Source organism: Leptonychotes weddellii, chromosome 13, assembly GCF_054177405.1.
Source record: "Leptonychotes weddellii isolate Sample4059 chromosome 13, ASM5417740v2, whole genome shotgun sequence".
Taxonomy (NCBI): Eukaryota; Metazoa; Chordata; class Mammalia; order Carnivora; family Phocidae; genus Leptonychotes; species Leptonychotes weddellii.
The window spans coordinates 45,543,719-45,567,357 of NC_138381.1; the positions used below are offsets into that span (position 1 = coordinate 45,543,719).

At 34.1% G+C, this 23,639-nt stretch overlaps 1 protein-coding gene across 1 annotated transcript in view; it reads left to right on the plus strand.

Annotated features, from left to right (window-relative positions):
* The window catches only part of ROCK1 (Rho associated coiled-coil containing protein kinase 1), a 127,575-nt gene that overhangs the window by 14,832 nt on the left and 89,104 nt on the right, over positions 1–23,639 (plus strand). Inside the window, exon 2 of the mRNA XM_081802543.1 lies at positions 18,936–19,017. Within this exon, the coding sequence (XP_081658669.1) occupies positions 18,936–19,017 (82 nt within the window). The remainder of the gene's footprint in view (positions 1–18,935; positions 19,018–23,639) is intronic.

Here is a 23,639-nt window from a genome sequence, read left to right on the forward strand (position 1 = left end):
CCGGGCTCAATCCCAGGACCCTGAGATCATGACCTGAGCTGAAGGCAGACGCTTAACTGAGCCACCCAGGCACCCCGATTTTCTCTTTTTTAAAAATAAGGCTTAAGAAAAAACAGGTTATATGAAAGAGAGTGAGCAGTTTCTGAAAAAGCTGGTTTTGTTTTGTTTGAGCTGATTTTTGGGCGGGGGGGAGGAGAGTCAGATTTGATAAAGAATCAAATAAAATGTTACCCTCAGTCATCATTTTAACTCCCCAGTACCTTGTTCCTTTGCCTGCCAAAAGGGAAGGACCTGCTATTAGGGACTTATGAAGGAATTGTTTAGATGTGCAGAGGCTATAAAAGAATAGTTTACCATTTACAAAACAGAATTTTTATTTTAACAAATTCAAAAGAGATTATAAATTTCCTGTTCTTATGAGATTAAATTTTTTTTCTAAATGAAAACACATTTTGATTTGTAAAAACACATTTGATTACTTAAATAGCTCTTGGGCTTCTGAGCTATTATATTTTAAGATCTTGATGCTCAACATGTAAGCTCCATGAGACCAGGTACCTGATTGTCTTGTTCACTGATGTGTCACTAGTTCTTGGAAGAGTGCCTGGCATATTTTACGTTTTCAATAAATATTTATTTATTGTTGAATTACTAGAGAAGGTTTCTGTGGTAAAAGCCAAGAATGACTGACATGATATTAAGAGATATGATATAATTGGTAATTTATTTAAATCTAAGCTATATCTGTTCTAGGGGGATAACATTTTAAAACTACAACTGGTCTGTATAAAGATATAGGTGGGTTTTTCCCCCTTGATACATGAATTTTGGATGAGGGACCAAAAGTCTGTAATAATCATTTTTATAAGACTTTACAAATTCATTATTTAATGTTTACAACAATCCCATGTGCTGGGTGAGGCATATATTATTCCCACTTTGTAAATGAAATTAAACCTTAGAAAAGGTAAATGAATTTGCTTAACGGCATATAGCCAGTAAGTGGCAGACTTTCTGATACTTAGTCTGTACTATAGTGGAAACACCAGAGTTGTAAATAACCGTGACACAAAGAGAAGTGTTTCCATAGCCTTAGGAGGGTGCTTTGTACAGAAAATACACTAAGTGAAAAATATTTAAATTGACAGAAAAGTATGGGGATTGGTAAATAATGAAGTGGGGAAGATGAGGTGGGAAGTAGTAGGGGAAGGATCTTAATAAGTATTGACTGGGTTGGTGGGGAAAGTAAGTCCTATAATATTTTATCTTAGAAGCAGTGATCTGGAACTTGACTAGATGAGGGATAGGAGCCAGTTCTTTGATAGGACCTGCAATGGGTTGCAAGATTCAAATAGCTACCTGCTAAAATATATCTTTGTGCGATTTGACATGTTTGGAAAGTGAGTGTTGGCAATCTAAGCTATGAAACATTGGTGATCTGAAGTAGAATAAAATGCATAGTTACAAGTAACACTATTGTGCATATGGTTAACAGTAGACAACAGTAATATTTTTGTGAATTGGTATGAAATAACATATGGGATGACTTTGGGAAAATGTTAAAAAGATTAATATCCCTGTATTTGGATTACTGTCCTATAGAAGAACTGAACACTTTTCAGGGGCTGGGGATGGAATAGGGGAGGTACGAGAGAATATTTAGGGTGATGGAAGTTTCTGTATCTTGATTGTGTTGATGGTGGTGGCAGTTATGCAACTGTGTCAAGATTCATAGAACTGTATGAAAAGGATGAATTTTACTTTACATACATTATACCTCGATAAAACTGAATTTTAAAAAAGGAAAAAAATACTTACTTGGTGAAGGGATTAACCCATGTCAGAACTGAACATTTACTTGGTACTTTCAGTAATAAGATGGCCTTTGAAGATGAAGGATGTGTCTTTGTGTGGCTTTACTTATGTGTATGTATGTATCACTGGGGAAGAACCTGTGCTAACTGGATTTTGAAGTATGATGGTTGGAAAACAACTGATAATATTTGTGGCCAGTGATAAAATTAGAGCTTTTAGGTGAAAATTAGAATTTTGGAATAATTGTATCTGCCACCCTGACCTTGACAGCTTCCCAGTGCCTAAAGACTTTTTTGTGAGACTGGTGATGACATTAACAAATGTGATTTTTCAATATTGTATGATGAAATGTGTCAGTATTTGGAAGAGCTCATAATTCAGTGAGCCAGTATATTCTAAATGACCAATGCGTGATGTTATAAAATCATATATGAGAAAAGATCTCAAAGTACAAGATAGACCAATACATTTTAATATTGCAAAGTGAGTGCAAAAGATTCCATATTGCAACTAACCTTTTAGAAACACCACTTGTCAAATTTGGTGTTGTAGCAAAGAATTTGAACAATTATCTGAAAATGCTATTAAAATACTCTTGGGGAGGCTGGCTGGCTCGGTTGGTAGAGCAGGACTCTTGATCCTCAGGGTTGTGAGTTTGAGCCCCATGTTGGGTGTGGAGATTACTTAAAGATAAAATCTTAAAAAAAACAAAAACAAAAAAACAACTCTACTTTTCCAGCTCATAGATACATGAAGTCAGATTTTCAGACTTCAACCAAAACAATGTATTGCAACAGATTAAATGCAGTAGATAAGAGCTGTCTTCCAGTAAGCCAGACAAAAGAGATTTGTAAAAATGTAAAATAATGCTATTTTTCTTACCAATTAAAAGTTTTCATAAAAATGTTATTTATATGAACATGTAATGGATTTACTTTTAAAAATCCATTCTGACGATCTTTTAGTGCATGTTAAGTGTGTTAAGAATATTCATAGTTAATGTAATTATTAATATGTTGGGGTTTAAGTCTTTCATTTTATAATTTGTTTTGTGCTTCTTCCCTTTGTTTCTGTTCCTGTTTTCTCCTTCTTGCCTTCTTTTGGGTTGTTTATACATTTTTTAGTATTCCATTTTATCTTTTGTGTTTTTGATTATATCTTTTGTGTAGTTTTTTTTAGTGGCTGCTGTTCTAGGGATTTCAGTATATGTACTTAACTTTCCACAGTCTACCTGGAGTCAGTATGTTACCACTTCATGTGTAGTATAAAAACTTTACCACTGTATAGGCCCCTTTACCCTCCTTTTTTTGTTGTAGTTGTCTTATGTTATTGCAGCTATAAACATTGAAAACCCCAACAGAAAATGTTAAATTTTTGCTTTCAGCAAACATTTTAAATAGCTAAATAGGAGAAGAACAGATATCTCTCATTTCTATTGCTCTTCTTGCCTCATGTTCCAAGTTTCCTTCTATCATTTCCCTCTGTCTAAAGAACTTCCTTTAGGGCTTTGTTTTTCCTCCATGTGTAGCTCTTTTACAGCAGGCAGGTCAGCTGGCTATGAATTCTCTTATTTTTCTTCCTGTCAGATAGTTTCTGGTGGTAAATCTAGTTGTCCAGCTCATTCTTCTTCTGTAAGTAATGTGCCGTTTTCCTTTGGTTGTTCTCAAGGTATTTTCTTTTGTCTTCAGTTTTTCAGCAGTTTGATTATAATGTGTCTGGAAGTGGATTCATTTGGATTTATACTGTTGGTTTGTTGAGCTTGCTGAATTAGTAGGTTTATGTCTTTCTGTAAATATGGGAAGTTTTCAACCTTTGTTTCCTCAAATATTTTTCCGCACCATACTCTTTCTTCTGTTCTTTTGGGACTCTGATGACACAAATGTTCCCCCCTTTGGTGTCATCCCCCAGGTTCTAAAGGCTCTGTTAAAAATTTCTTTTTCTCACTGTTGTTAAGGTTGGATAATGTATCTTCAAGTATAGGGAGTCATCTCCATGCTGCTATCAAGTTTATCAGGTGTGTTTTTTATTTTGGTTATTATATTTTTCCATGCTTAAATTTCCATTTAGTTCTTTATTGACTACACTGTCTGTCTTTTCATTAATTCCAAGAGTGTTTGCCTTTATTTTTTGGAGTGTTTTAATAATAGCTGCTTTAAAAATCTTTGTGAGATAATTTTAACCTGTGTGTTATTTTGGCATTGGTATCTGTTGTTTGTCTCTCTTTTTTTAACTTTTTGTTTTGAAACAATTACAGATTCATAGGAAGTTGCAGAGAGGTCTAGCACACTCTTCACCTAGCTTCCCCCGGTGGTTACATTTTACATAACTGTAGTACAGTATCAAAACCGGGAAAGTGCAATTAATTCGCAATTGATTCAATGTGTGTGTATAGCTTTGAATCATTTTTTCACGTGTGTAGATTTCTATAGCCACAACTGCAGTCAAGATACAGAACTATTCCATTACTGCAAAGATCTCCTTTTTGTTACCCCTGTATAGTCATTACACCCTCCCCCCCCACCCACATCCCTAAACCCAGGCAACCATTAATCTGTTGTTTTAGAGATGGGGATCCCTAATTTTATTCTTTGACGAATGTTATGAGAATGAAATCATATGGTATTTTTTAATAACAGTATTATTCCACGGTATGGATATACTATGGTTTTTTTAGTTATTCACCTACTGAAAATATTTTTGTCGTTTCTCTTCTTTGGCTATTAGAGATAACGCAGTTATGAGCATTCATGTACAGGTTTTTGCATGGACAGTATTTTCATTTCTCTAGGATAAATGCCCATGAGGGCAAATGCCAGGTCATATAATACTTGCTTCAAAACAGTTTTTCGGAGTGGCCCTACTATTTTAAATAGCCACCTGCAGTGTATGAGAGTTCCAGTTTGTTTGCATCCTCATCAACATTGGAATTATAACTTTTTTCATATAAGCTATTCCAGTGGGTGTGTAGTGATATCTCATAATGATTTTAATTTACATGTATTTCATGGCTAATGATGTATCTTTTCATGTGCTTATTTGCCACCAGTATATCCTCTTTGGTGAAATTCTGTTCATATTTTTTGCCCATTTCTTTTTTTTAAGATTTTATTTATTAGAGAGAGCATGAGAGACAGAGAGAGCATGAGCAGGGGTGGGGAGGAGCAGAGGGAGAGGGAGAAGCAGACTCCCTGCTGAGCAGAGAGCCCACTACGGGACTCAATCCCAGGACCCTGGGATCATGATCTGAGCTGAAGGCAGGTGCTTAACTGACTGAGCCATCCAGGCACCCTCTTTTTCCCATTTCTAATCAGATTGTTTTTATTGTTGAGCTCTGAGAGTTCTTTACGTATTCTAGTATATGTGGTTTTCAGATTTTTTCCCCCAGTATTTGACTTGTCTTTTTTCCTCTTACCTGAATCTTTTGCAGAGCAAAAGTTGTTAAATTTGGTCAAGTCCAGTTTATCAGTTTTTTTTTTAATGGATCATGCTTTTTGTGTTCTATCTCAGAAGTCTTCAGTAAGTTGTGGGTCTCAAATATTTCACCCTGTTTTGTTTTTTTCCCCTAAAAACTTACTTTTTAATTCAAAAAGATACATACACTCCTATGTTTACTGCAGCATTATTTCCAATAGCTAAAATATTGAAGTAACCCAAGTATCCATCAATGGATGGAGGGATGAAGAAGATGTGGGGGGGGGTGTGTGTGTATGGTGTGTGTTTGTGTGTGTGTATATATATATATGTATATATGGTATATATGTTTATATAGTATATATACATATATATGTTTATATACATGTATATCAGATGTATACGTACATATATACACACACACACACATATATACGTATATTTACCATATATACATATTTACCATACATATACACACACAGTGGAATATTATTCAGCCATAAAAAGAATGAAATCTTGCTTTTTTGCAACAACATGGATCTAGAGGGTATAATGCTGAGTGAAATAAGTCAGAGAAAGACAAATGCCATATGATTTCACTTATATGTGGAATGTAAGAAACAGAACAAATGAACAAAAAAACAAGAGACAAACCAAACAACAGACTTTTAACTAGAGAGAATAAACTGATGGTTACCAGAGGGGAGGTCGGTGGGGGGATGAGTGGAATAGGTGAAGGGGATTAAGAGTATGCTTATCATGATGAGCACTGAGGAATGTATAGAATTGTTGAATCATTGTATCGTACACCTGAAACTAATGTAACACCGTATATTAACTATACTGGAATTAAAATAAAGTGGAAAACACCTTACTGTTTATTGTTTAAATCAGTGATCCAGTTTGAGTTAGTTTTTGTATGAGGTATGAAATTTAGATTGAGGTTCATTTTTAGGGATATCCAGTTCTTCAGCAACATTTGTTGAAAAGGCTACTTTCCTCCATTGAATTGCTTTTATATCTTGTTAAAATCATTTGGCTATACTTGTCTGGGTCTATTTCTGGGTTTTCTATTCTGTTGCATTGATCTATATGTCTGTCCTTCCATGAATAGCACATTGTTTTTATTATAGCTGTATAAGTCTTAAACTTTGATGTAGTTGTTCTTCCACATTATTCTAGAAATTGCTTTAGCTTTTCTAATAAAAAGAAAAAATTATAGAAAAATTTTGCCTATATCTACAAAAACTTGCTGGGATTTGATAGGAATTGTGTTAAACCTGTGTGTCAACTTGGGGAGAATTGATGTCTTACTATACTGAATCTTCCAATCCATGTCTCTCCAGATCTTTTTTCTTTCTTTCATCAGTGTGTTTTGGTTTTCAGCATAAGTCCTATACATGTTTTGTTAGATTTTTACCTGAATATTCCCTTTTTTATTTAAGTAAATGTAAATGGAGTTATATTTTTAGTTTTGGTTTCTTCATGTTCATTGTTAATGGATAGAAATACAGTTGATTTTTGCATGTTGATCTTATGTTTTATGACCTTGTAGAACTTACTTATTAGTTCTAGGTGTTTTTTGTTTTTGTTTTGTAGTATCTTGGGACTTCCTGCATAGGTAATCATATCATCTGTAAATATGGACACTTTTATTTTTTCCTTTCTGATCTGTATACCTTTTATTTCCCTTATTTGCTTTATTGAACTGGCTATGAATTTGAGTGCTGTGTTCAATCAGAGTGGTGAGATAGGACATCCTTGCCTTGTTCTTGATTTTTGAGGGGAAACATAGTCTTTCACTATTAGGTATGATATTAGTTTTAAGGTTTTTTTGTAGATTTTTTTTAATAACTTGAGGAATTTACTTCGATTCCTAGTTTTCTGAGAGTTTTTCTCATGAGTAGGTATTGGATTTTCTCCAATACTTTTTCTGCATCTGTTGATACCAGATTTTTCTTTAGTTTGTTCATGTGAATTATATTGATTTAAATTTTTTAAAATTTTATAATTGACATATATCATGTTAATTTCAAGTGTATAGCATAATAATATTTGTATTGTGAAATCACATTAAATCTAGTTAACATTCACTACCACACATAGAATTTTTTTCTTACGATTAGAACATTTAATTAAGATTTACTCTCTGAGCAACTTTCAAATATACAATATTATTAATTGTGGTCACCATGCTGTATATTACATCCCCATCACTTATTTCATTACGGAATTTGTATTTTTTTTTTACCACCTTCACCCATTTTGTCCACCCCCATCTCTTGCCTCTGGCAACCACTATTTTCTGTATCTGTGGGGTTTTGTTTTTTAGATTCCACACATATGTGAGATCATAAGATATTTGTCTTTCACTGAACTCATTTGACTTAGCGTAATGCCCTCAAGATCCATCCATGTTGTTGCAAATGGCAAGATTCCATTCTTTTTTATGGCTGAATAATATTCCTGTGTGTGTACTTTTCATTTTCTTTATCCACTCATTCATTGGTGGGCACTTAAGTTGCTTCCATGTCTTGGCTATTGTAAATAATGCTGGTTGATTTTTGAATATTCAATAATTCTTGTTTCTTTGGGATAAACCTTTGTTGGTTATGGTGTATAATTTTATATATTACTGAATTTTGTTAAAATTTTGTTAAGAACTTTTGTATCTATATTCATAAAAGATGTTGGTCTGTAGTTTTTTTCTTCATATGTTGTCTGATTTGGTATCAGGGTACTATTAGCTGCATAAAATGAGTTTGAAAGTATTCCTTCCTTTTCTTTTTTCTGGAGGAGACTGCGTAGAATTGGTGTTAATTCTTTAAACATTTGGTAGACTTCTCCAGTTTGAAACCATCTGGCCCTGGAGATTTCTCTTTTGGCTGCCGTTACATTATTAAAATTAATGATACTATTTAAATTATCTTATTGCTACTGGGTTAGTTGTGGTAGTTTGTGCTTTTTAAGGAATTGTGCATTTTATTGAAGTCAGATTTATATGTAGAATTGTTCATAATATTTCCTTATTACCTTTTATATAGCTGCAGGATCTGTATGATAGTGCCTATTTTGTTTTTGGTATTGGTAATTTGTGTCTTTGTTGGTCTTGCTAGAGGGTTGTCTGATTGATCTTGTCAAAGAACTGGCTTTTGTTTAATTGAATTTTCACTTTTGTTTTTCTGTGTTCAATTTTATTGATTTTTGTTTTTATCTTTATTAAATGCTTCCTTTTTTTTATTTGCTTTAGGTTTTTTGTGCTTTTCCGGTTTTTCGAGAAGGGAGCTCAGGTTATTCAAATTCATGCTTTTCTAATATAAGTGTTTAGTGCTATACATTTCTTTTTCAGCACTGCTTTAGCTGTGTTCCACAAATTTTGGTATGTTGTACTTTTATTCTCATTCAGTTCAATGTATATTTTTATTTCCCTTGAGACTTTCTTTTTGACCATGGATTATTTAGAAACATGTTACTTAGTTTGTAAGTGCTTTGGGGTTTCCCTACTATATTTCTATTCTTTGCTCTAGTTTGATATCATCTTGGTCACAGAACACACTGTATGATTTTAATTCTTATAAATTTGTTGAGGATTGAGGTATGGCACAGGATTTGGCCTATTGTGGTAAGTTTTCTGTGAGCACTCATAAGGAATGTGTATTTTGCTGTTGTTGGGTGGGATATTCTGTAAATGTCAATTAGATCCTGTTGGTTCATTGGTGGTGTTGAGTTCTTCTCCTTGCTGATTTTCTGTCTAGTTCTAACAATTGCTGAGAGAGGAGTGTGGAAGTATCCAACTAAAATTGTAGATTTGTATATTTCTTTTCATTTCTATCCATTTTTGCTTCACATATTTTGTAGCTCTGTTGTCTAGAACATAATCATTTAAGTTTGCTATGCCTTCTTGATGGATTGACTCTTTTATCATCACGTAATTTCCCATTCTCTTCCCAGTAATTCTCTTTGCTCTGAAGTCTACTTTGTTTCACAATAATATATCCATTCCAGCTTAGTTTTGATTACTGTTTGCATGGTGTATTGTTTCTTATCCCTTTATTTTTAATCTACCTATATTGTTATATTTGAAGTAAGTTTCATTTCTGTAGATTGGTCATGTTTTGTTTATCAGCTCTGATAATCTGTCTTTTAACTTGAATTGTTGCTTCAGACTATTTACATTTAATATAATAGTTTTTTTAGGAGCCCAGTGTGGGGCTTGATCCCAGGACCGTGAAATCATGACCTGAGCCGGAACCAAGAGTTGGCCGCTTAACCGACTGAGCCACCCACGTTCCCCCTTTTATCCCAGAGTGATCAAGATCTGGATGGAGTGCCTGGGTGGTTCAGTTGGTTAAGTGTCCAACTCTTGATCTCAGCTCAGGTCTTGATCTCAGGGTTGTGAGCTCAAGCCCTGTTTTGGGCTCCATGCTGGGCATGGAGCCTACTTAAAGAAAAAAAAACCTTGATCTTATGAAAATTTTTATAGGAACATTAGCTGTTTTTTTTTTTTAAATATTGTTATACTGCTGCTAAGTGAAGAACATATGACATCTATTTATTTTTCCCCAAAGGGAAAAAAAACCCCAGTCATTTGAAAGAGTACTTTGAAAAACAACACTTTCCCAAAGAAAGATCAAATCATATGAACTTCTTCATTTATTTGTACCATGAGAAAGTCTAGCTTCTGTTCATCCATACCTATACACCTGTAAAGTGATAGGGAGGAAAATCCTTTTTGAAATTATCCATGAGTATTTTTCTGTGACTTACTAGGATATATCAGGTTCTTATAACAGCCCTGTGTAGTAGTTACTGTAGTTATCTTTGTTTTACAGATGAGAGCATTGAGGCTGTGAGGGGCTAATAACTTGCTAAGATCATGAGACTATTAAGTGTTCTAGATTAGCATATGACTCCATGTCCTTTTGAGAGGCTACTATTTACGTAGAAGTATTTTTCTTTTTTACAAGGTTAATGTCTCATCTTTGTTTCTTCATTCTGTACTCCCTAACATTTCTTGGACCCTTACTTAATTATTTATCTTCTATAAATCTATATCTCTTCTACCTACTAGTATTCCATCAAGTTTAGGTTCTAATCATGAAGGCTTCTAATCTTTCTCCTTTCTTTTGGCCATTATTTGTTCATTTTCCATTAACTTTTTTTTTTTTTTTTTTTAAGGGAGAGAGTGTGCACACTTATGGAGAGTGTGGGGGTTGGGGAGGGGCAGAGGGAAAGGGAGAGAGAATCTTGAGCAGGCTCCATGCCCAGTCTCAGAGCCCCGAGATCATGACCTGAGCCAAAATCAATAGTCAGAGGCTTAACCAACTGAGCCACCCAGGTGCCCCTCCATTAATTTTTCTACCCACTAGAAGCTGGTTTATGCCATTCTATTAAAGATTGATAGTGACCTTTTCTTTTTAATTTTTCAAATAGTTTCATTGCAGTTTCTCCTCTGGGGCTAGATGGTCTATTGTACATTTCTACTATAATCTCTTGTCTCGGGTGTCTATGGGTATTGTAGTTGTTTTGCAGCTTTTATAAGCAATGCCCACTGCTTTTTTTTTTGCCTGTGTTCCAAGTTATGCAAAACAGATGAGGTCCTTGCCTTAGTCTTTCAGGCATTCCCCAGACAGTTTATAACAGATACATACAGGAAGTTACCAATATGGCTTTACTGTGCTTCCTCTGATTCAAGATGGGGGAAGTGGGAACCAATCTGCTGCCTGCTCAAGACTAAGCTTGCCCCCATTTGGAGGAAGTGGGATAAGAGTGAGTAAAAATATCACAAAACTTTCTACCATTTGAAGATGGCTTTTACTTAATTGGACATTTGCTTGACTGCTCTAAACCTTTGATTGTTTTTCTAAGTTGCTGCAAAGTTCGTTCAGAGAGCTTCTGGGATTTTTTTGTTCTATTTTGTATCAGTGGGGAATGAGAGCTTGGATCTTACTAATCCACCATTTTGTTGATGTTCAGTAGTGACTTTTTAAAAACAATTGTAGTAAAATATATAAGATGAAACTTAGCATTTAAATTATTTTTGAGTGTACACTTCAGTGGAATTAAGTATATTCACATTGCTGAGCAACCATCTAACCATCTTAAACCATATTTAATTACAAATTATTTGGCTTCTTTTGCTTTTTTCATTCTATTTGACATCTTTGTGGCATTTTACTCTGCTTTTAAGTTATAGAGTTATCTCAGCTTTCATGATGCTATTATATTCCTTTCACCTCTCTGACTGCTTGTTAGCCATTTTTGCTCCACTTACCTCTCCGATGTTAATGTTCCCCAGGGTGATATTCTTTACTCTTTTTCCATTCTCCCATTGTTTATACTCACTGGGTAATTGCATCTGTTTTCATGGATTTAAGTGGGTTCTCATGACGTACAGATTTGTATCACAGCCCAGTTACTCTGTTGAACTCATACTCATTTTCAACTCCCATCTCATTAGCCATAAAATGGTATTCTACAGGAACCTCAAATTTTATATCTAGAATATTTATCTTTCCAAAAAATTGTTTCCAAAAAAATATATATTATCTGCTTTGGTTAATGAAGTCACTACTCACCTAAAATAGAAGATATAAATAATTTTCTAATCACATAATCATTCTTAACCCTTCCTGTTTCTCTTTTGGTCACTCACCAGGTTCTTTTGTTTCTAATGCTCCATTCTTGTTGCTCCAATTTATTTTTTTATGATTTATAAAAATTTTTTTAAAGATTTTATGTATTTATCAGAGAGTGAGAACATGAGCGGGGTGAGGGACAGTGGGAGAGAGAGAAGCAGGCTCCCCCCTGAGCTGGGAGCCCAGAGCGGGGCTAGATCCCAGAACCCCGTGATCATGACCTGAGCCAAAGGCAGATGTTTAACCGACTGAGCCACCCAGGCTCCCCCTTGTTGCTCCAATTTAGTTCAGACTTTCATCTGCTTGTGCTTTTGTTCCCATAGTGTCCTCCTAATTCCTAATTTCTATACCTGTCTCTTGCTTTTCAAATTTATCATCTTTATCCTTGCCAGGCTTTAGTAAAATAAAAACCAGTCATGTCACTCAACTCTCTTTCCCCCCCAAATTCCTGTGGTTCCAAATGGATATCAGAAGATAAATACTCAGATTCTTAGCCTGGTATGTTACACCTTTAATGCACATTCTGTAACCCATCTTCACAGCTTTGTCTCCTTCATTTCCTCCTTCTCACCCTTCTAGGACCAAAGCATCCTATTCTCATTCTCTGAATTCTCCTTGCCTTTCCTCTCCTAGATTGCCTTGCCTACCTCTTCTTATTCTTCCTTATTTGTTTTTAAGGATCAGCTCGAATTTCATCTCCTCCTTGAAGCCCAATTTGGTTAAACTGTCCTTTCTCTGTTCATGTAGTACCTAGTTACAACACTGAGGATGCTGTAATACTACTTTTTCTACCTAACCAATGAACTCCCAGATACAGGAAGTATTATTATTACTGTTGCTACTGTTATGTCTTTTTTCCTATAGAAGAGAAGGGAGACCTATAAATAATTACAGTATAACATACAACAGTTCCTATAATAGGGAGCACATAGGAGGTCATCATTAACATTTTCTCAGGGTGTTGGGGAAAGAGCACAAAGTAAGCAACATTTGAGGCAATTTGAAGTACTGTTCACATTCCAGCTGGAGAAAAGAACAAGCGTAAAGGCAGTGGGGTAGAATGAGCATGACCTATTTAGGAAATAGCTGGCGCACACTGTGGCCCAAGACTAGATACTTGCATGTAGAGAAAATGAGGCTGGAAAGGTATAGCTGAAGACTGATTGGAAAGAGCCGTTGTATGTTTTATTAAGTATTTAGAATACGTAATTTTTTTGCGCTGTAGTTGTCCTAGGGAGTATTGGCATGTGTGTAGTAATGTCACACTAGTTAAACAGATTTTAATTATATTTAATATCAGAAGTTGTTAAAATTTTGAGGAAATTCTGTTTTCATTTTCATATCAGAGCTTAATTTTGAGAAATTCCGTCCCTCTTTACCTGGTGAAGAGATCAAAATATACCCAAACATTTTCTTTAAATGGTATATTGTCTGTTATCAAAACATCCTTTCCATCAAACAAATGGAAAGATACACCATGTTCATGGATTGGAAGAATTAGTATTGTTAAAGTGTTCACACTACCCAAAGCAATCTATAGATTCAATGCAATCCCTTTCAAAATACCAATAGCACTTTTTTTTTTTCAGAACTAGTACAAACAATCCAAAAATTTTTATGGAACCACTTAAGACCTCACATTGCCAAAGCAGTCTTGAGGAAGAAAAACAAAGCTGGAGGTATTATAATCCCCGATTGCAAGGTATATACTACAAAACTGTAGTAATCGAAACAGTAAGAGTACTAGAACAAAAATAGATCAGTGGAACAAATAGAGAGCTCAGAAGTAAGGCTATGCCTGTATGGTCAGTTAATCAACAACTGAGGAGGCAAGAATATACAATGGGGAAAAGACAGTCTTCAATAAATGGTGCTGGGGAAACTGGACAGCTACATGCAAAAGAATGAAACTGGACTTTTCTTTACACTGTACACAAAAATAAACTCAAAATGGATTAAAGACCTAAATGTGAGACATGAAACTATAAAACTCCTAAAAGAAAATATAGGCAGTAATCTCTGGGACATTGGCCTTAGAGCATATTTGTGGATATGTCTCCTCAGGCAGGGGAAATAAAGTAAAAATAAACTATTGGGACTACACCAAAATAAAAAGGAAAGGAAACCATCAACAAAACAAAAAGGCAGGCTAGTGAATGGGAGAAGACATTTGCAAATGATATATCCAATAAGGGGTTAATATCCAAAATATTATGACTGTTAACTCCTTGTCAATTGTTTTTGCACTTGGAGGAATGTTAATTTCTGTTAAGATCCTGAGTTCTGGCACTAGAATATGGACTTTAGGAAGTGGAGAAGTCTTATTCATTATTTACAGAACTTTAGAGTGTTGAATAAAAGTCAGAATTCCTTCCCCCAATTTATGGTTGGAAATAAACATTCCTTGTGTAACTTATCCACTGCATGAAAGTGGAAGCCTGCATCACTCTCCTCTACCACAGTATCTTGACTCCCCATAGCCTCTGTGTTTTGTATATGCTTTAGATTACACTAGATACCGGGCGCCTGGGTGGCTCAGTTGGTTAAGCGACTGCCTTCGGCTCAGGTCATGATCCTGGAGTCCCTGGATCGAGTCCCGCATTGGGCTCCCTGCTCAGCAGGGAGTCTGCTTCTCCCTCTGACCCTCCCCCCTCTCATGTGCTCTCTCTCATTCTCTCTCTCTCAAATAAATAAAATAAAAAAAAAACTTAAAAAAAAAAAGATTACACTAGATACCTTTTTGTTCTTATTTCTCTGATAAAAGGCATATAAATTTTGCTTATGGACAATCCTGAAAAGCCATACACTATCTCATACTACTATAAAATTAAAAGTGTATGGTTATAGGTCTAGAGACCTAGTCACCATATACAATTAGTGGAGACATTTAGTTTTCCATTAACAAATGTGTTATCGAATTCTGTGGCCAAGCGAAAGTCAGGTACCTGGTGTTAAAAAAAAAAAAAAAATCATAGATGTGGATTACTGTGTTGGAGAAGGGTTTATAACATAGTGACCTAAGATTTACTCTTAGAGTTTTTTAACTGCATGACTAAAATGTCTATATTTCTCTTTATGTCATTTCTAGCAATAGTGAGACTAATTTGTAAAACTTTCAAATGTCAGAGAAATAAAGGAAAGGGGGGAAGTGGGACCATTAAGGGTCACTTTACATAATTCACTCATTTAATTGTCACAAATCATTGTGAGTTGTAGGTAGTTATTATCCTCATTTTATAAAAGAGAAAACCTCAGGAAGGCTATTTGACTTGTCCTCCCAGTAGTAGCATGCAAATATACTATGTTTTTTTCTTTAAAATGCTTTTGCTTTATATCCTCATGGTTGAATTCTTTTGGCCCATCTGGAATTCATTTTATTATTAAGCATGACTCAAAAATCATTCGTCTTCATGGTTTGTCCAGTTATACAAACATTTACCAAAGAGTGACACTTTTGTTAGTGCCATCTTGCCCCTGTCGTTACTATTGAATGGGCAATTCTCTCACCCTTTCAGTGCAGCAAGTCTCTATAACTTATGCATTGGTTAATGCTATTTCAGTTCAGTGACATTTATTGAGCCCTTGCTATGTATTTTAGTTAGGATGCTTTTAAGTTATAAGAAATAGAAAATCCAATGCAATTGAATCAGACAGTTCATTATCTCAGGCATGGATAGAGTGGCTCCAGAGTAGATTGATTAAGTGATTGAACAAACAATCATCAGGGACCCAGGTTCCTTCCATCCTTGGCTCTGTTGCCCTCATTGTGCTTGACTTTGTCATCTACTAACTTCTTTGAGACTGCAAAATGGCTGCTGTTTTAGGTGTCATATACAGACATGACAGTTTCTCTTGAAAGGAAGATATTTCTTACATGTATCACTTTTTGAGAGAGAAGAAACTTTCCCCCAGAATCCTTCTGTAGGTTTCCCCCTCATGTCTCATGTGACAGATTATTACCATGTTCCTGTACTTAAAGTGAACACTGGCAAGGCTAATGGGCCATGATGTTGGGTTTAGATTAGACTATTTAGAACCAACCTCCTGAAGCTGAGGAAAGTCTTCCCACTCCTTGAAAGCTCATGGAGGAAGTTGGGTGGCTTGAACAAAATTCACAGTTAAATTAAGAAGGTGGAAAGGGGAAATAATTGTTGAATTAGGAGAGCCAACAGTTTTATCTACTATATTATGAGTAAAATGTGATGATCAGTTCTGGGGCTTACCTTACTGAAGGCATTTGAAATCTAGCTTGAATATTGAAGTAAAAAATAAGACAGGGGAAACTGTTAGTTTTTATAGGTAGTTTAAGGAAGGTCATGCAGAAGAGGGAGTAGTGGTATAATAAAGAAAACAGATTTGAGTCCTAGCCAGTGTCCTTTCTAGTTATAATTAGAAGAATGACTTGTGGTTTTCCAATAATTTTTGAACAGTACAGCTTGAGTTTAGACATATTTATTCTCAATTCCTACCTTCATTTTTAAGAGATTCAGGATTTTTTCAATCATGTTTTTATCATGGTCATGTATCTTTACTAAACTAAGAGTTAGCATTTTGATTTTGATACAGCTTGCTAGCCAGTATTGGGACAAGTCAGTTAATATTTTTGATTGCTACTTGATAGGTTGTTCAACAAGGTAATTTTTGAGGTTCTTCTGTGCCTAACATTTAGTAATTAGAAAAAAAACTTGAGTAAGATTGGAAGCAGTTGTTTTCGATTATTTACCAAAGAGAGCATGTGGGTAAAATTTAATATATCTTTCTCTTACTTTTTAAAAACAATTAAAGCTATTATTATTTTTTTTTAAAGATTTTATTTATTATTTGAGAGAGAGAGATTGAGAGAATGAATAGGAGGAAGGGCAGAGGGAGAAGAAGACTCCCTGCGAAGCAGGGAGCCCCACATGGGGCTGGATCCCAGGACCCTGGGATCATGACCTGAGCTGAAGGCAGATGCTTAACCGCCTGAGCCACCCAGGTGCGCCCCAATTTAAGCTATTATAATTTAGTTCTGAATCTTTTAAAATTTGCAAGTGTCTTTGGAAGTAGATGTTTACTAGGAACTCCTAAAATAATAGTTATTATAAAATATATATTGAGATTATATTCCAGACAACTTTAAGGTACCAAAATTTTGCCTAAAAATTTTCTTGTGTCGTCAGTAGTACTTGGACTACTCTATAGTCTAATTTTGGGGAGTGACCTGATGCACTGAAACTTTTAAGAAAAATATTTCTTGAATAATGTAATGCCATTGCTGTTGAGCATAAAAATCACTGGCTCGATGTACATTTTATGCCTACTTGTTCAGTCATTCTGAATAAGTTGTGGGAAAAAATGAGATATTAACTGTGGTTTCTGCCTTAAAGAACTTAAAGATCTTTTTTAAAAAAATCATATTTATCTTTTCCTAGAAAATAGTGAGTTCACATATTTATTGGTTTGGTTTTCCCTTTTTTTTGAAGATTTATTTATTTATTTATTAGAGAGTGAGAGAGAGAGCACAAGAGGGGAGAAGGGTAAGAGGGAGAAGCAGACTCCCCATTGAGCAGGGAGCCCGATGTGGGACTCCATCCTGGCATTACCTGAGCTGAAGGCAGTTGCTTAACCAACTGAGCCACCCAGCTGCCCTTGGTTTGGTTTTCCAGTTTAGAATAGAACAAGCATCAGCTGGTCTTTCTAAAAACCGTGTTTTCATAAAAAGGTTCTCATCTTTTTTCTGTACAAAGAATGACCAGAAATATTCAAATTTTTAGAAGATTCTAGGAAATATATCTTAAAGATAGATAAATTTGCATTAGTGGAGGAGCTTTTTCTTCAGATCTGCACAAACTGTGAATTTTGAAAAGCCAGTTACTGGGTGGGTTGGTCTCTTCAAGCAATCAACAGCATTAGTATTACCTATTTTTCCATGTTCAGTTTCCAACTCATGCAATGATATATATATATATATATTTTTTTTTTAAGATTTTATTTATTTATTTGAGAGAGAGAGAGAACAAACAGGGAGGAGGGGCAGAGGGAGAGAGGGAGAAGCTAACTCCCTGCTGAGCAGGGAACCGGATGTGGGACTCAGTCCCAGGGCCCTGGGACATGACCTGAGCCAAAGGCAGGTGCCTGCAATTATGTATTTTAAAGCGTGTTTAAGTTTGACTCTGCTTTCTGGTTTCCTAGGGAAATATTTTAAGTACTTGTATTCTAAAATAGCTGAGTGATCACACTTATCCTCTGGCTTTAATTTTTCCTCCAACCTTTGGTGAACATGACTGTACAGGGTCTGCAGAAGGTGTGTCTTCCTCTGCTGCTTCTGTTTTTATTCTTGGGCTCCGCTGAATTTCCCCAGCTAAATAAAATGAAGATTACTTGGGATTATCTGAATGTTCCTCCTCTCCTGCCATAAGACATAAAGTGCTCCTGCCACAAGATATAAATGGAATAGATGCATTCCTACTTCAACACTGATTGGTACACCTTCACATTGTCCTGCACTTACTTAGATAATATTTAAAAATCCACTTAAAAGTAGAAGCCCATGTTTGTCCTTTATTAATGGTTGTCCTATAAAGTGCTTCAAAGAAAGAAAGAAAACCCTTATGAAAACCCAATGTGTTTTCATAATTAAAAAATGTATCTAAATGCAGAATTTATTTTATACTACACATATTTTAGGCACTGACATTTAGCTACTACCTTGTAAAATACTGATAGTCACAAATATAGGCCATTTGTTTTTGATGAGTGTGAAATAAAGGTAAATGTAGTAGTCGGGGAATGAAAGGGCATGGAGGGAAAGGGCATGCATTGAAGTCATGTGTAGCCAATTTGTGGTGATTTTGCTGCTTCTCAGACTGGGCGATTTAGAAGGTGAAAAATCTATATATAAAATAAATAAAAACAGATTTTATCTTTTTGTGGCACCCATGTAACCTTGTAGAAGGTGGTAAGTGAACGCAAGATATATGAGAGAGGGCAGATTAAATGTTAAAGCATATGTTTTATTGTTTACTCATGAAACAGAAAAGTGTTCATAGTGTGACCCAAAAAACTAACTGTTTTGTTTGTTTATTTGTTTAGGATGGATTGGATGCTTTGGTATATGATTTGGATTTTCCTGCCTTAAGAAAAAACAAAAATATTGACAACTTTTTAAGCAGATGTAAGTAATTTTTTGTGGAGGTTAATGACAGACTGTATATAACAAAATCTTGACTTAGATAATTCAAGCCCATCTTTTTTTTTTCCTTCTTCTGTCTACTCTTTGGTTATTTCATCTAAAATTCCTACATAAAATGAGCAGGAAATTGAGGAGATAGGAAAGAAACAATATTAATTAGTTTATTAATTTGAGTGCCTCATAGGAGAATATTTTATATTTTGCAGAAAAGGGAATGAGAAGTAATGGCTAAAATAAGTATGTTAAAATAATAATATACATACATGCACATTGAATTTCAATAGTTATATTTATCCTCTATTTTTCTTTTGTAAATCATTAGCTATTATATTTTAATACCTGCAGGTAAGAACAGATTGCACATGAAAAGCCCTCCTACCATTGAGATAAGGAGAATTTTCTCCATGAAATCTGGCTTATATTTAGGCTTTACAGACTTTCTTTTCTAAAAACCTTTTTAGATTTTGATACTTAGATTTTATCACTTAAAATTTGATTAAAGAATTTATTAAGATAGTTTCAAACTTTTAATCTTAAAAAATGATAATAAAATTTAGATCATGAAATCTTTCCCACTCCATTTCTTTTTTTTTTTTTTATTCTTATGTTAATCCCCATACATTACATCCCACTCCATTTCTTTATTTCTGTTTCTAAACCATACATAGTGATAACATTTGAGTTGGGTTGGTTTTGTGTTATTCAATTTTGGTTGCATATGTCTTGTTAGAAAAGTTTATTTTTCTAGTATGATCTTTTTCCCTGTTGTATTTTTCGTTTTTATACTTTGAAATCTTGCCTTAGAATTTTACTGATCAATTTAATTTTTTTTAAGTGTCTCTGTTTTTTATAAAAATATTTATTCAACCAAATTTTATTTTGGAATTGGTGCCGGAACCTGAATTGGGAACTTTTTAACTATAAATTTTCTTAATTTCTCACATCTTACTGAAATTACAGGAGAATTTTATCACTGCTTACATTAGTTTACCAACCTACTTAAAAATAGAGCAAAAGAACTAAAAAGGTGGAGAATCTTGACCATTTCTTATTTGATGAGAGGCAAAGAATAAATGCTCATTGGTACAGAGGAGGGGCTGTGTGATTTTGTAAAGTAGGCAGCAAAGATTGGAACACACGCTTTCTTAATTTATTACTCATTTTACTATGCAGCATTACTGCTTTCATAATATAAGTATGCCTTTATATTACATTTTAAAATAGGAATATCAATAGCCACAGTAGAAATAAGTAAAATAAAATGAAAGTATAAAGCCTAAAGTAAACTTTTAACTGAAAAATGTGTAAGTTTAGTCTAGTTTTTAAATTGGAGAAAAGTACAGAGAGTAACATAACAAAATTTTAGCAAATTATATCTAGCATTATGTAAAAATTGTGATGAAGGAGGGTTTATACCAAGATTGCATTGTAAAGTTAGTTCAAGGTTCAAAAATCAATTAGTGTAATTTACCACATTAACATATTAAAAAAGCAAATCCATAATACCATCTCAGGAGATAAGAAAAAGCATTTGATAAAATTCAGTATCCAATTTTGATTAAAAAATATATCTCTGCAAACTAGGAAATGAAGGAAACTTCCTTGGTGATAAAGAGAATCTACAAAAAACCTACAGTTAGATTGTATTTGTGTATGACTAAATGCTTTCCCCTTAAGATCAGGAAAAGGCAGGCCTGTCTTCTGTTATTACCACTTTCATTCAACATTGTCCTGGAAGTTCTAGACAGTGCAGTAAGGTAAAATAAAGAAAAATCATGTAGATTTAAAAAGGAAGAAGTAAAAAATTTTTTATTCAAACAGCATGCTTTTGTATATACAAAAATCTCAAGATTCTACCCAAAAAGCTGTAAGAATTAGTTAAGTTCAACAAGACTGCAAATTAGAAGATTACTATGCAGAAAGCAATTGTATTTCTATATATTAGTGACAAGCAATTTGAAGTTGATGTAACAAATATAGCACCTAAACATTTACAACAGAAGCAAAAACATGACAAATTTAGGGATAAATTTGACAAAATATGTATAAGACTTGTATACTGAAAACCACATAATATTACTGAGAAATTACAGAAGACCTAAAAAAAAAAAGTAGATATTCAATGTTCATGGATGGGACAATTCAATAATAAAATGTTAAGAGTCCCCGTATTAACTTATAAATAGAATCTATGTATTCTCAGAACCTAAGCAGGTTTTTTTTTTTTGTATAAAGTGACTGGCAATTCTAAAATTCATATGAAAATGTGAAGGATCTGGAATAGCCAAAGCAATTTTAGAAAGTAAGAGCAAAGCTGGAGAATTAACACTATAGGATTTTGAAGATCAAGACAGTATAATATTAATGAAAGAATAAACATAAATAAATGGAACAAAATAGAGAATCCGGAAATAGACCCATACATATGCAGTCAACTTATTTTCAGCAAAGGTGACAAGGTAATTCAGAATTCGAACCTTACTTCACACCATATACAAAAAGTAACTCAAAATTTTTCATAGACTAGACTTAAGAGCTAAAATAGCACTTCTAGAAGAAAACACAGAAAATATTTGTGACCAGTTAGGCAAGACTTTCTTAGATGGGACACAAATAACACAAACTACTTTTAAAAGAAAATAGATTAGGTTTCATCAAAATTTAAAACTTCTTCTCTTCAGAAGATATTGCTAGGAAAATGAAAATATGAGCCATAGACTGGGAGAAAATAGTTGCAAAACATGTGAAAGGGGAAAGAATAATCTTTTCAATAAATGGTGCTCAGACAACTGGATATCTATACGTAAAAGAATGAAGTTGGATTCCTACCTTACACCATATACAAAATTAATTCAGAGTGTAAGAACCAAACTATAAAACTCTTAGAAGAAAATGTTGGCATAAGTCTTTATGCTCTTGAATTAGTTTCTTAGATATAATACCTAAGTACAAGCAACAAAAGAAAAATAAATAAAATGGACATCAAAACTAAAAACTTTTGTGCTTCAAAGGACACTGTCAAGAGAGTGAAAAGACAACCCACAGAATGGGAGAAAATGTTAGCATATCGTATACCTGATAAAGGATTGGTATATAGAATATATAAGTAAGTCTTACAAGTCAACAATAAAAAGATAACCCAATTTAAAAATGAACAAGTGATTTAAATAGACATTTCCCCAAAGAAGATACACAGTTGGCCAATATGCAGCATGTTTAGTCATTGGATACTTTCAAATTATGGCCACAATGAGATACTATTACACATCTATTAAGATAACTAAAATTTTAAAAACTGACAATATCAAGTATATGTGAAAATGTGGAGCAACTAAACTCTGGCACATTGCTGGGTGGTTTGTAAAATGGTAAGGCACTCTGGAAAACAGTTTGGTGTTTTTCTTATAAAGTTATACATGCTTTACTTTATGAACCAGGAATCCCACTTCTGGGTATTTATTCAAGAGAAACGAAAGCATGTGTCCACACAAAGATCTCTTTGAGAATGTTCAAGTGGCTTTATTCAAAATTGCTGTAAACTGGAAGCTAATTAAATGCCCATCAGTTCGTAGTGGATAAACAAATTGTGGTACATCCATATAATGGAATATTTAACAGTAAAAAGGAGTAAATTAACTGATATGTGCAACAGCATCAATAAATCTCAAAGGCATTGGGACTTGTAAGTGGAAAAAGCCAGGCACAAAAGGGTATATACTGTATGATTCTCGTTATATGACATAACATTCCCCTTCAACTCAAATTATATTTATGTAATACTTCACACAGAGTAATAGATCTTCATAGAATGATAGGATTTTATATTCTGCTAAAATTCAATTATATGGATATATATAGCTTTCATTAGTAAGTACATCAAAATTTTTTTACTGAAGGTGAATGTTTGCTTTGAATTGCTTTTTCCTGACATACCAGATACAGTGATCTAAGGATAACCTGACATGGGATAAAATCTTTCTCTTTAGTAATTCAGCTGAAGTCTCACTAGAGTATAACAGCTTTAAAGTATAGCAGTTTGAAATATTTTAAACTTCAGGCCTAACTGTATTACAGACTGTTAATTTTCATCTCTTCATGTTGAAGAATGTTTACAGACTGAAAGGGAAATGAGAATCTGTGACCATTTGACTGAATAATTAGTTAAATATAAAGATTTGCTTTTCTGGACTCCGGTCTATGATACCTGAATAATAAGGACTACAAAGAAAATGTTTATCATCCTCATGTAACTAATAAAGATTTTAAGGTGAATTTTAAGTAGGCGTTAGAGATCCAGATAAAATGGTGGGAGTTAGTCACATTTTAGAAGAAACATGTTTGGGGGAGTGATTGGAAGGAGGAGAAAGGGAGAATTTGGGAACAGTGATTATGACTGTATATGTTTGTAAACCATTATGAATGTCACTGAAATTTGGGGTACAGGATTCATAATTATGTTAGTAGAAAAGCAAACTTATTAAACAAATATAACCAGTCTAAAAGAAGATAATAGAGGAGGGAAGAGTATTGTATGAGAAATTCCATGAACCTGAGAGTAAAAATGTGGTAGAGAGCATTTGTTTGGATAAAAAAATAAACCCTGA